The sequence below is a fragment of the Trachurus japonicus genome, chromosome 18, assembly GCF_045865225.1.
Source record: "Trachurus japonicus isolate A0001 chromosome 18, Traja_1.0".
NCBI lineage: Eukaryota > Metazoa > Chordata > Actinopteri > Carangiformes > Carangidae > Trachurus > Trachurus japonicus.
In genome coordinates this window covers 23,025,358-23,038,886 of record NC_140924.1, presented here as the reverse complement: position 1 = coordinate 23,038,886, position 13,529 = coordinate 23,025,358, and the positions used below count along the sequence as shown (strand labels likewise).

General features: G+C 41.1%; 1 protein-coding gene and 1 non-coding gene across 2 annotated transcripts in view; both read left to right on the top strand.

Annotated features, from left to right (window-relative positions):
• The window catches only part of zanl (zonadhesin, like), a 39,979-nt gene extending 36,669 nt beyond the window's left edge, over positions 1-3,310 (top strand). Inside the window, exons 48-53 of the mRNA XM_085760459.1 lie at positions 13-148; positions 754-894; positions 1,041-1,137; positions 1,988-2,032; positions 2,243-2,283; positions 3,090-3,310. Of these exons, the coding sequence (XP_085616585.1) occupies positions 13-148; positions 754-894; positions 1,041-1,137; positions 1,988-2,032; positions 2,243-2,283; positions 3,090-3,145 (516 nt within the window). The 3' untranslated portion in view covers positions 3,146-3,310. The remainder of the gene's footprint in view (positions 1-12; positions 149-753; positions 895-1,040; positions 1,138-1,987; positions 2,033-2,242; positions 2,284-3,089) is intronic.
• Positions 3,311-6,111: 2,801 nt separating this feature from the next.
• On the top strand, positions 6,112-6,193 carry trnas-uga (transfer RNA serine (anticodon UGA)). The gene has a single exon. It is a non-coding gene; the product is annotated as a tRNA-Ser (tRNA).
• Positions 6,194-13,529: the final 7,336 nt, after the last annotated feature.

The window sequence follows — 13,529 nt, the reverse complement described above, 5'->3', positions numbered from 1 at the left end:
TTCATCCTGCAGCTGAAAGAGACGTTTGTGACCGAGGACTGTTCTCAGACCTGCGAATGCACCAACACCGGGGCCGCGTGCCGTCCAAAGACCTGCCCAGATAATTACGTCTGCACCATCTATGACTTCAAACGTGACTGCTACAAAGGTGTGTGTGCTTTAAGCATCACATAGTCTGACATACTAGGGGCTGTGTCATGACAGTGCTAAATTAAAGGAGACATATTCTGCCCCTTTTCCACAAATTAAAATAGTTCCCAGGTGTCTTAAAGACATGTCTGTGACATGCTTCGGTCAAAATACCCCAAGGATCAAACATCACAGCTCTTTTCATCCTCTCAAAACAGCACTGTTCAGAACGGCTGGTTTAAGTGCCTGTCCCTTTAAATGCAAATGAACCACTGCTTGCCTCGCCCCTTCTACTGGTACCAGGTAGCGGTGGTATTATGCAAATTCGAAAACTAGTTACATCATTGGAAAATAACTATGAGAACAGCTTGTAAAACCACATGGATTTCAATCTAGGGAGCCTGAAAATTACAGATTTTTTGTCAATTCTCACATTTTGGGGGCGGGAAGGCAAGACAAACACCCAAATATATGTTAAAGAGCCTTCAAAAAGTGATATTTCCATAATATGTCCCCTTTAATGCGGTCTGGGTTATCAGATCTGAAATGCGACCACACAACCTGATCATCTGTTTGACTGATTCAGAGAGGAGTGTGTAAACTTCATTATGTCTTGTATTGCAGCGAGTCCCTGCCTCAGCTCCCCCTGTCAGAATGGAGGAACGTGTACTGAAGCCAGCAACAGCACCTACACCTGTCAGTGCATGGAGGGCTTCGAGGGCAAAAACTGTGAGGTGGAAAAGACAGAGGATGGAGGAGGACTAGGTATGTTAGAGAAGTAACACACATGAAATAAATAAGTTTCTACTGGTGTTCACATGATAGTTGAACATCTAAAGCTACGTAAAGGAGGCAGAGACTTTGATACCGGGTCCAGTTTCATCTATTTTATCTTTTGTTGTTTGTCCTAGAAACCAAGTGGATCATCCTGATTGCAGTTCTGGTCTCGGTCACTGCCCTCATCATCATCATAACCACTGTTGTGTGTGTGTGCAAACACAAATCCAAGTGAGTTTCAACTGCATCTGTGGTGTACGAATGTGTGTGTTTCAGTGAGTCAGTCACACACACCTCTCAGCTTTAATTTGAGCAGGTTCACATCAGTACAAGATAAAAAAAAATAAAAAAGACCTATGTGAGAGCACATAGTCGCCAAACCTCAGTGTTTGCTGGCCAGCTGTTATTCCAGGTGGAGGTAGTTGAGATATGGACTAGAGCTGATGGAGCATTAGAGACCATGACAGGGAAGATTAGAAAATACTGGAGATATTGAAAGATCTTTTCAGACAGAGGAGCACAAGTTTTGTGGGAGAAAGGGAAAAAAAGGCTGCATATTAGGAGAAGGATGTTCTACAGGAGGTAAGTGGACATTTGGGACAGAAAAAGAGGATTCACAATGTGCAATCCTCAAGTGAACCTCAGAGAGGAGTGCTATTCACTGAAACATTCAAATAAACCTTGATCACAATGAGAGAAGAGAGGAAAGAATCAGAGGACAGTGACATGAACATACAGTATGATCACAACAACCACTGATCTGCTCATCGTGGAAAAAGTAGAAGATCCTGTGAAGACACAGAGCACAACAACAGGAGCTGAAGGAGGCTGCACTGAAGACAGATGGATGGATTCTTTTTTTGATTTATTTATTTAGTTTGTCCTAGCGTTTAGTCATTCAGTGAAAAGGTCTGAATCATCCAGGTGTTTCTGTATTGATGTCAACCTAGTCAAACTAAAGCTGATACGTGTGTTTAGACTTGGGATGGGGTGATGATGTGAACTTGTTTCACTTATTTCCTTTGCCTTGTTTTGGCAATAGGGATGTGACCAGTTAAGAAAAAGTTTCATTTTCTTCCAGGTCACAGGTTTATGTAATTCAGAAGCAGAAATCGTCTCACAGTGGGTGAGACAATGTTATACTTCATCACCTTTTGGGGGACTCTCTGGGAGCACTCTGTATCCGCTCTGGGAAGGGAGGGTGTAATTCACTTACCTTCATTCTACCTCATCATCTCTACCTGTGTCCTCCGCTCCGTCCTCACCTGCAGAAACCCACGTGTTGTTGATCATGTTTCACCTGCAGCTCTCTCACCTAGGTTCTGTTTCTCCACAGGAAACACAAGATCAAAGATAAGAAGCTCAGCATGAAATCAAGTAAGAATCATCACTGTATTACTCAGAGTCAGTTGAATAACTCAAAGAGCTCAGGCCATGGCCGCAGTTAAAAGTCTAGAAAGTAGAAAGGATCATGAGGTCAAGAAAAGATTTGAAGGAGGGTTGAGGAAAAGACAACCACGGGTGAGAAGAGAAGTCAATTGCACCTTCAGTAGGCTATTCTAATATATATATACAGTATAACACATGGACAATATGATATCCCCAAAATACTTAAGTAATAATTTCATAAATTAAGTACTTGATATCAGAATCAATTCACATCAAGCAACAACTAAACCAACCAGATATTATGACTAGTGCAACCAGGGCCGTTGCTAGGAATTCTGGGTCCCCTGAAAGAATACTAAAGTGGGCCCCTGCCCCCTGACTTTTCCCCTTCTTTCTTATATAATTTTTTATTTAGCCTACTTTGATTTGATGCTAATGCAGCATTACTATGAGTGTCAGGGTCTTATGCAGAATAATTTAGTCATACAAAGATTAGACTACTAGGGTTTTCTGTGGGCCCTACTGGGCTCTGGGCCCCTAGAATTATATTATTATCACCTTTCTCCCCTATACAACGGCCCTGAGTGCAACTAGAGTAATCTGATATAATATAATAAAGATACAATATCTTTATAACAATATCTGACACTTGGATACTTCAGGTCATGTCTTTTAGATTTGAACCCTCCTAAACCAAAAAGACTTTGTTGACCCCTCGTCTATATATGTGTCATGACTTCAGAGTGTGTGAAATCTGTTCAGCTCTAACATGTGTGCCACTCCTTTTCTTCCAGATTCTCCATATGCAAAGATGGATGACGAAACAAAACGAAAATCGACCAGTATGTGAATGTAAAACCTGATCAGTTTGTTCAATAGGAGTCTTTATAAATATGATATGATATGTTAACTTAACTTAACCTTGTGTAGCTGTGATTGTAGTCAGTATGTAACTGTAATGAACAAAAGTGTGTATCTTATTGTAGTGTGTGTGGAATAAAATGTGTGTGGAACTAAAAGAAATTGTGTTTGTCTCTTTAAAACAACAGCATGTCCTAAACACTTGCAGTTCTTTTCAATTGCTAAGACACATTTCTTGAACCCTTCCATCCTTTTCTCTGAACTGTAAATACAAAACCCAATTTTCAAACTGCATTCACAAAACCTCTGACTCTTCCTGGAAAACCAATTTATTGCCTCAAAACAGTTCAAACTGTGCTCAAAACCAGGAAAACACAATGACCAGATCATAAAGCTGTAATCTTTACGTTCACAATAGGAAAATGCTTTTTGCAAAACAAAACAAAAATCCTGTTTAGCACTAAAAAATAAAAATATAAACAAGAATCACATTACAACTACAAAAGTGCATACAGTATCTATTGTACAATTACAGTATCATGGTGACGTGCTGGGTCAGGCCACCTCTTGCAGTTTTTCTCAATTGTCAAGACACATTTCTTGAAAACTTCCATCCTTTTCTCTGAACTGTAAACACAAAACCCAATTTTCAAACTACATTCACAAAACCTCTGACTCTTCCTGGAAAACCAATTTATTACCTCAAAACAGTTCAAACTGCTCAAAACCAGACATTGTTGTCAGGTCAGACCCCGAGTCCAGTACCAACTATAAATGACTACCACACACAACCCTACAGAAACTATCTCTTTGAAAAATCCTATTTTTAAAAACTTGAAAAATTCTGTTTTGAAGAATTTGAAAAAAAAAAAAAAAATTCAAAGGGAATGAAGTGAAGGTCAAATGAGTATAAACAGGAAATAACACTGCAGGTGTTCACCTGTCCTCATCTGTAATCAGACAGCAAAGCCCATCAGTTATAAAATCGACCCACTCACTTTCCTCTATGGGTAACACAAATAAAGAGGGCACTCATTTCCATAAGCAGGAGCTGTTCACTTGGATCTGTTACATTGTCGAAATACAAATGAGTGGATCCACCTGGTTTTCCTGTCCGAGTTCCACATGAGCTGCCATTTCAAAAAGTCATGACACATTAACAAAACCCCCAGATCACTACAAGTGTCCAGGAAACAGGAAGCTAATAAAAGGGAAGCAAAACACACCAATCTAATAAAAAACTGGCTCGTCACAGAGAGAAATGATACAGCAGTGAAATGAGGCTGGCTTTCCTTTGATCATCTCTACTGCAGCCTCAGCCACCACATCAGCACCCTCCTCCATCATTAGGTCCTGGACGATGAGGCTCTGCAGGCTGGACAGGACGATCACATACTGATGATTGTGTCCTGATAACAACCGTCATCTCCAGGTCATCTGGCAGGAGAAAGATCAGGACTGACTGAACTGAACTCAGGAGTGAAAGTATTTCTAAATTCTTGGCAGAACCTCAACCACAACCTTCCTCACCCATATTTTTCACCTCTCTCTTGTACTCCATTAATCCCTGACATATAAAGTTGGCAATATTTTTAAAAGGGTTAATGGGTCTATGTGGATGTTGACTAAATCCTCCCAACTAGTTTTAGTTTGTAACAGCTGAACAGATTACAGATCTCTTGTAATCTGTTCATCTGATTCTCATAAAATTAAAGAGCAGCTGATTATGAGTAGAAGTCTGTGCATGGTCTGGTTCTGTCCCCTCTACTGGAACCACATATCACCCCTGAACCTTGGTGGTATGCAGTAGCCTACCAGCTTACTTTGTTCCCTGACTGAGCACACTCTGATCCTGTATTTTACATTCAGAAAATAAACAAAAGTTAATTCTAGGAGATCAGGAGTGTTACAGTAAAACTGATGCACCTACCTGCAGGCTTCAGAGTCACAACAAGTCAATGCATTAGTTACATGGAGTGACACTGACACCTACTGGCATGATATATGTATGCACTACAGCCAGGCACACACGTAGTAGCCTACACCACAACCCTTGTCTTTGTTTGCGATATTTCAAAAGTGTTATAGCTGTTGATTTCAAAGAAAAATGTTTGTTAATAAATATGCATGACGTCGACTGTGGAGGCCTGTTAATTTCATGGCACTATCTATGCCTATTGTTTATTTGCACCAGCCTATTGTGTAGCCTACACCTTTACATAGTAAAATAGTCTGGCCATTGAGCACTTTTATTCAACATTTATTTTGTATTATTCTTACGTTATTGTTCAGAATACGTTTGTAAGTAGGCCTACTACATTTCACTGCATGTTGACGTGACAAATCTCAGAGAGTTATGTAAACTGGAATACTTGCACACAGGCTACTTGGCCAATAAAGCTTATTCTGATTCATAAAAGAAAAGTCATTTTATTGAATGTATAGGCTATTGTTTTGTCACCATCGTCTTAGGTTTTTGCAATCACATGATATGGGCTCAGCATGCAGCTAGCTCTTTTTGCCGGTAGGTGGCAGTGTAACACTTGATACCGCAGAGACTAGTTGAAAAGAGAAAAAAGCACGCGCTGAGACCATGGCCGAGACGGCAGCGATAGAGGCCATTTGTGGCACATAAAACAACAAAACGCAGACACGATGACATATACTATATTCTGTAAAAACTACCTGAAAAAGAGTCCTTTTAGTTAGAGTATGTTTGTCACCATCATCTTAAGTTTTTGCAATCTTACATGGCTCAGCATAGATGCAGCTACCTCTGCCGGTAGGTGGCAGTGTAACACTGGATACCGCAGAGACTAGTTGAAAAGTAGAGACAAAAAGCACGAGCGTAGACGGCACCGATAGAGGCCATCTGTGGCACAAAACAACACAACGCAGACACGATGACATACAGTATTATTATATTCGGTAAAAACCACCTGGATGTACTCATCAGCTGCGATGGCCGAGTGGTTAAGGCGTTGGACTTGAAATCCAATGGGATCTTCCCGCGCAGGTTCGAACCCTGCTCGCAGCGATGTATTTTTTTATTTTTTTATTTTTTTTTTACTGCATAAGAGTATTAATTCGGGTGACAGAAAGGACTTTGATTCATGTATCGTTTCAATTTCCTCCTCTTCTGCTTTAATTCATTTAGGTAGGCTATAGGCTATCTGTATCACGTGGTAACAAGTTGGGTAAAGCAGGATTAGTTAATTTAAGGCGAACCAACCCTATATCTATTGCTCTGGAACCAACCAGGCGGGTTTTTTTTCGGCAGTTAAACTAAAGTAGACTACGAAAACTGAACTACCCGACCACAGTTACATTCCCGGAGCTCAAAGCAGCGCTGTGCATTAGGAAGCATTCAGGCTGAAAGGAGGAGGGAGCGATACTGGCTGGCAGAGAGCCGACTGCAACATGCAACTGCAAGTGGGAAAACTGGTGGTGGAGGTGGAGTCGGTGCTCCAACAGAGGCTGTTGCACAATGCACATTCTGTTCCCGGAGCCCCGAGTGCGAGTTCTTACGGAGAAATGTGATAACTTCTGTGTCAAGAAGGTTAGCCTCAAAGCATAGACTGTAGCCTCAAAGCCAGAACAATGTTTGTTTTTATTACAGGAATCTGTTGTCTCTTATAAAGGGACAGTAGGTAGCTTATTTGGCTTTTTATTAGCAAAAATCAAATATTGCCTACGTATTTAGCCTACCTAAGTCTAATCACAACCGCACACAAATGAAAGCTGTCTCGTAGCTCAGAATAAGTTGTTTACATAGGTGGTAGGTGCACCTAAAGTGCCTAGAGATGCTGGTGGGCACCAAGCCTACAGCACTTTCCCTGTATCAATTTAAATCCTCTGGTTTAGTGAAATTACAGTTTAAAGCCTGTCCCTGGTTCTCCTTCACCTTTTTATTTGATCTTATCCTCATTCTTTGACTTTCACCTCTTGATTCCCTTTATTCCATAATCCCAGAAATCCACCCACACTCTTCTTGCATATCCTTCTCTGTTTGATCCGTCACCAGATCAAAAAGGTTTTTCTCAGTGTTGTTGCTTTGCTATCTGATCCTAGAGAGCTGCAGCACCAAATCCTGTGCTGGGTTTTATCCACGTGTCCTATGATCTATGATGAGTCACAGTTTGTAAAGCTGAAAGGAAACTAAATGTGTATGAACTCTACCTGCAGCTTCCGTCTAACACCGTCTTTCTGTCTGGCAGGTGAACGGACGGGATGGAAGCAGTCACGCCCAGATCAGTGTTCCCAGGTTAGTATGAAGTTTGTTCAACATACATACAAACATTCAGCCAATGTCCCTTTGGGGGTTAATAAAGTCCACTATTGTGATTAAGATGAAATCATAGAAGTTATAGAAATTCAACACCATGACTTTTAATGAAGTCATGAACACTGTGTTTAAATTGGACATTGCATTTCAGTTCTGCAGCCCATCATTTGAACAGCACACCCCAGACACATCCGAACACAGTATGATGCAGAACATTTTTTCTGATAAATAAATGAAAGAATAAATGATGATTTAAATAAAAATGGGACGAAGGTGTTAGAGACGCTGGTTTTATCCCATCTAAGGCTGCAGGTGAGATCATGGCTTGACCCTCTACTGTTTAGCAGCCTGCTGTGGGGGTGGATGCTGCATGGGAGCCAGCGATGCAAATGGACTAAACAAACTGAACAGGGATGCTGCTGGCTCTGTGATTGGCTGCTGTCAGGAGACCTTTGAGGCTGTGGTGGAGAGGAGGACACCGGACAAACTTTAATCCATCATGGATATCCCCGACCACCCTCTTCATCATGTACTGGACAGCCTGCAAAGTCCCTTCTTTGGACAGCTCATACAGGTCTGCTGTCACAGGGACTGTTATAAAAAAAACATCCTTCCTGTAGCATGGAATAAGACTTTATAACAGTTCACCTTTGTCTGACAGAGAACACACTGGACTCTATGTGAATACCTACTGCACAATTATTTCCCAGCCTGGGAACAATAAAGTATCTCTTATCATGAATGAATGAATAGATTAGTAGAAATCAGATGGGCATCTGTCTAAGCTTCAGTTTTAAAGGTCATACAGGTTTTAACGAATTCTGTATTGATGAGACCCTTGACTGATGAAGATTTCTATGTCTTGTGTATTTGTTGGATTGCATTAAAGGGCCAAACAGTATATGGCCTTATAAATCTTCTTAGAATCTTACTCTCCATCTCTTAATCCCTCATTTTCTGCATCTTGATCCATTCAGCCTTCCTACTATGATCAGCTGTGGTATCTGTGGCAAATACAATGGGAACCCAAACAAAGATTACATCGAACCAGATGGTACTCTGGTAGGAAATACGATACGATACGAATGACTTTATTAATCCCCAAGGCCAGAGGAACCTTTGCACCAGCACGGCAACCAGGAAAACACCTCTCCATCTCAGCTGGAACAGGGTGGCCTCCTCCAGACCTGCTCCGTTTTCAACGAAAGAAGGTCCTCTCCTAAACAAACTCCTCTTCCCACAGTAGTCGACAACATATAAAAAAACCCACCAAACAATAAAGATTGAGTTAAAACGATATATTTATTTCTTCAGGTCTATGAAAACCCCCACGGCAAACTTCTTCTTATCAACTGCACTTGAAAGCTCTTCCATAAGCTCCATCAAGGCCATTGAGGATGATCTGTCTCTGAAACCGTATTGACATCAATTAAATTGTGTTTTTCAACAAAGCAGTCCACTCTGGCAACAAAACGTTTTTCAAGTATTTTAGAAAATTGAAATAAAAGTGAGACTGGTCTGTTGTTTGTGTATGAATTTTTATCTCCTGCTTTGAACAGTGGGATTACTTTAGCTGTTTTCATTTTGTCTGGGAAGCCGCCCAACTGGAAGGATAGGTTACAGATGTAGGTTAGAGGCACTACAATGGCCGAAATTACTTCCTGAACTAAAATCATATCAATTCCATTCCAGTCAGTAGATCTTTTATTTTTTGAAATTATTAACAAGTTCAATAATCTCTTTATCGTCAAATTTTCTCAGGAACAATGTTGCTGGATTTCTACTTCCATAAATTAGCTCTGCACTGCTTTCCTCTGGTGGTAGCCTACTCTTTCCCCTGCCAGTTTAAATTCTGTTTGGTGTGGCTCAGATTCTTGTGTGTTTCACTTGTCCATTTTTGTGGGTTCAAGTTGTCAATCCAATAATATGCTCCATGTGCTGACTGTGGTAACCTGAGGTTCTCTGTTCTTTGTTCTGGTTGCTGGTCTGGTATTGCATGTGTTCGTGCACATTCGTGTGCATGTTAACACAATGTCAATCCCTCCTGTTGTCCCATCCCTCACAGGTGAGATGCATTTCAGTGTGCACTTACAAAAGGTTTTAAGTGGGTCAGTTTCACTGTCGGGGTTCGATATTTTGAGATGGACAGATGATGGCCCAGTCGGCAAACTTTAGTATGGTGATTTTTTATTTACACCAACAAAACGAAGAAAAATACCCACAGGTAGCTTTAAAGCAGAAGTAAGCGGAATGTTAGTGTTATATAAGTCTTAAATCCTATATCTTCAGACGGCAATCACAATATAGAGTGTTTGGTCTGAAACACGGGTCTGTCAGTCACTCTGCTCTGCTGTAAGCCGAGGTGAAAACTTTCCTTGTATCCTACAACCTTTATCCAATGAGGAGAGAGAACGGCACAAAGGGGTGATCCTCTGTTTGCAGCCAAGGGATGTGCGTGAATGTGGTGACGAGGGCGGGGACTGCTAACTCCATCTGCTGACAGGAAGTTAGCCAAAACCACCGGCAGAAGTAAGCGATCCGGTCGTTTTGGCTAATGCTGCGTTCCAGGCAGGCTTTTGAAACCGTAAATTACAGCTTCAAGTCACGACCTACAACTTTGTAGCGTTCCAGGCAACCCACTCGTGTTTTTCCGACCTGTTTTACCTGTGAAAGTCACTATAACGGCCACTCGTAACTTCCGACCCGTGAACTCGTACCAGATCGAACTGGTACGACTTCACAGGACGGAAAAACACAAGTTACGGGTTGCCCTGAACGCACCATAACTTCTTGTCAGCCGACGGAGTTAGCAGCCCCCGCCCTCGTCATGGATCTATTGGTCTTCGTCCCTACGTCACCACATTCAGGCGCATCCCTTGGCTGCACACACAGCCCTTCATGCCGTTCTCTCTCCTCATTGGATAAAACTTGTAGGATACGAGAAAAGTTTTCTCCTCGGCTCAGAGCAGAGCAGAGTGACTGAGAGACCCGTGTTTCACTCCAAACACTCTATGTAAGTGATTGCTGTCGGAAGATATAACTATTTAAGACATTAACACAAAAATATCACTTCTGCTTTAACTTAAACTCCAGTAGCCTACCGTGGCACTAACAACCCTTCATACGGCTGTGCCATTATTCACACAGAACACAACAATTCACAATACTTTCAACACAAACAATAATATTAATATAGTCCGTGGTCACCTGACCCATTGAAGCGCGCCGCCAACCAGCGCTATTTATGACGTGATCCGGCACGGCCTCGGTTCGGCCCGTGAACCCGAAACAGAGCTCCGCAGCAACAGCAGGTGAGTGTGTGTGTAGCCTATGTGTGTGTGTTGCGTAGGCCCCTCATAGCCGAGTGTGCACCCTCGACGACCTACGGCGGGGAGAACAGAGTTCAGGGAAAAGGGGGAAAGTTTGTGTAGCTGCTGGACCGCGAGATCAGGGAATGACGGGGCGTTCAAAGGCGCTCACCAAATACAGGTTATGTGATGGTGTAGTCCAGGCAATTTAGCTCATTTTGGACCCAAAAATAGAACTAATTGTCACAGAAGGTTTTTCACCATCCATCATTTCTATGAGGTGTCTAGAACAACATACTAAAAGTCCTAAGAAATCCTAGTTGGGGAAATATGTTTAATTTGCATCATTATTTACTGTATAAAGTAATGTTGCCGACAACAATACACCCCAATGGGGCTATTTTTTTCCTTTACTCCTATCACAATGAAACTTTACATGATGAAAGTATCCATGAAATGTAACATTTTTTGTATTACAAGTTTCTTGGAAAATGAATTTGAATATGCAAATGAGCAATACACTAATGGAATATGCCCAAAATACACCCGAATAGGATTCTTTTCTTCCTTTACTCCTACCACAATCACACTTATAAAACTTACTCACACAATAAAAGTATACATGGAAAGTAACATTTCTGTATTTCAAGTTTCTTGGAAAATTAATTTTAAATATGTAAATGAGCTCAACACTAATTGACTTATGGTCAAGAAGACATAAAGCCGCAAGCAGCAAAAACAGGGGCAGAATAACTTAGTTCTTAGTCCCGCCCATATGTTGTTGAACATAACAGCATATTTAATATAACATCACACACAGTCGTTGAAACGACTTTGATGAATTCTGACTTTCTTCTGATGTTCTCTGCAAACTGGGAGGAAAGTCGTTAGGTAAGGCTTGTTCGCTAATAAAAAAAAAAAAAGAATTTAGAAAGCAACTGGAGACAAGACTGTGCAATCAATTCTTAAGGTCAATATAGGTCTTTTAAGTGTGGCAAGTGACATGTGTGTATGCATAAGTCAAGTGTGGCAAGTGACAGCACTCAGTGCATAGGTTAACTTATTGAATGGACATGAATGTGTTAGTTATTTGACCCCTGTTGCTTCTTGTGGCTCTATGGCTTCTTGACCATAAGTCAATTAGTGTTGAGCTCATTTACATATTTAAAATTAATTTTCCAAGAAACTTGAAATACAGAAATGTTACTTTTCATGTATACTTTTATTGTGAAAAGTTTCATTGTGGTAGGAGTAAAGGAAAAAAAGAATCCTATTCGGGTGTATTTTGGGCATATTTGATTAGTGTAAGGCTCATTTGCATATTCAAATTCATTTTCAAAGAAACTTGTAATACAAAAAATGTTACATTTCATGGATACTTTCATTGTGTAAAGTTTCATTGTGATAGGAGTAAAGGAAAAAAATAGCCCCATTGGGGTGTATTGTTGTCGGCACCATTACTTTATACAGTAAATAATGATGCAAATTAAACATATTTCCCCAACTAGGATTTCTTAGGACTTTTAGTATGTTGTTCTAGACACCTCATAGAAATGATGGATGGTGAAAAACCTTCTGTGACAATTAGTCTGTCGTAAAACGCTATTTTGCCTGGACTAGTGTAGCTACACAGGAGATGGTGTACAGGTTCATGCTGAGACCAGATGAAAGTGAGGCTGATCTGGTCAGTTTCACTCATGTGTTGTATGTTGTTGGTCGTCTAGTCTGTATTGTTGTGCCAAGAAATAGACAGATCCCTGTTGTGAACTTTGACACCCGGACCTCCCTTGAACCTGCAGCAATGCTCTGTTTTTGACACAGTGCTATTGTCTGCCCTGGGCCATATGGAGGAGGATGAGGGGGGTCAGGCTGTGTCAGGAGCAGCTGGTACTAACTCCTTAACAAGGGTTGACCGATTAGAGGCTTTACTTCTAAATTTAGAGCCAGAGATGCATCCTGCTCCACATTTGGACTCTGAATCAGTCCAAACCAGGTTTCTGTGTCTCAGCTTCTTGGCCAACATTAACCTGCTTGCTCACTTTGCTTCTGCTGCTCACATGCAGCGTGTGCACATGAATAACAATGCCTGGATTGCACACGGCAAACTCCTCAGCAGTAGTTGTGTAGAGACCGACCTTTAAATCCTGTGTCCATGGTTTGTGTATGTGTGTGTGTGTCCATAAATTCCACTTTTACTGACACAGTATCTCAGTAACTCAGTGATGGAATGTCTTCAAATTTGGATCAAAAGTCAAAATCTCTGTGCACTCACAAAACAGGATCTTGGCCGCAACTCCACAATTGACACATTAAACATGACACAATTTAATTCGAATGGCTAAGATTTAAAAAAAAGAAAAGAAAAAAGTAACAGTATTTCATCATTGTTTATTGTTCAAGGTGAAATGTCAACTGCACTGTGACATCATTGTGCTCTGCAAAAACACTTTTGACGATTAAGAAATGTTGCATTTAGAGATTTTATGACTTGGCTGCTCGGTGGAGCAAACAACCACAAGGCAGTTAGCCTACTCTAGTTATTCATTAAGTAATTTAACAGGTTTTCACATGTAACTAATTCTAAGTGATACTGTTAAAGTGAAGATAAACTATCCAGTGAGTGTAAACTAAAATCTGAAATTGCTCTCTAATCCATGCTGTATCAGACTTTGCACAGACTGTTGTCATCAGCAGGATCTTGGAGCTCAGGGGCCGCACTAAAAGTTTCCGCCGGCCGCTCCGCTCCAGTCACTCCTCCCGTTTTATAGCGAAAATGTTGT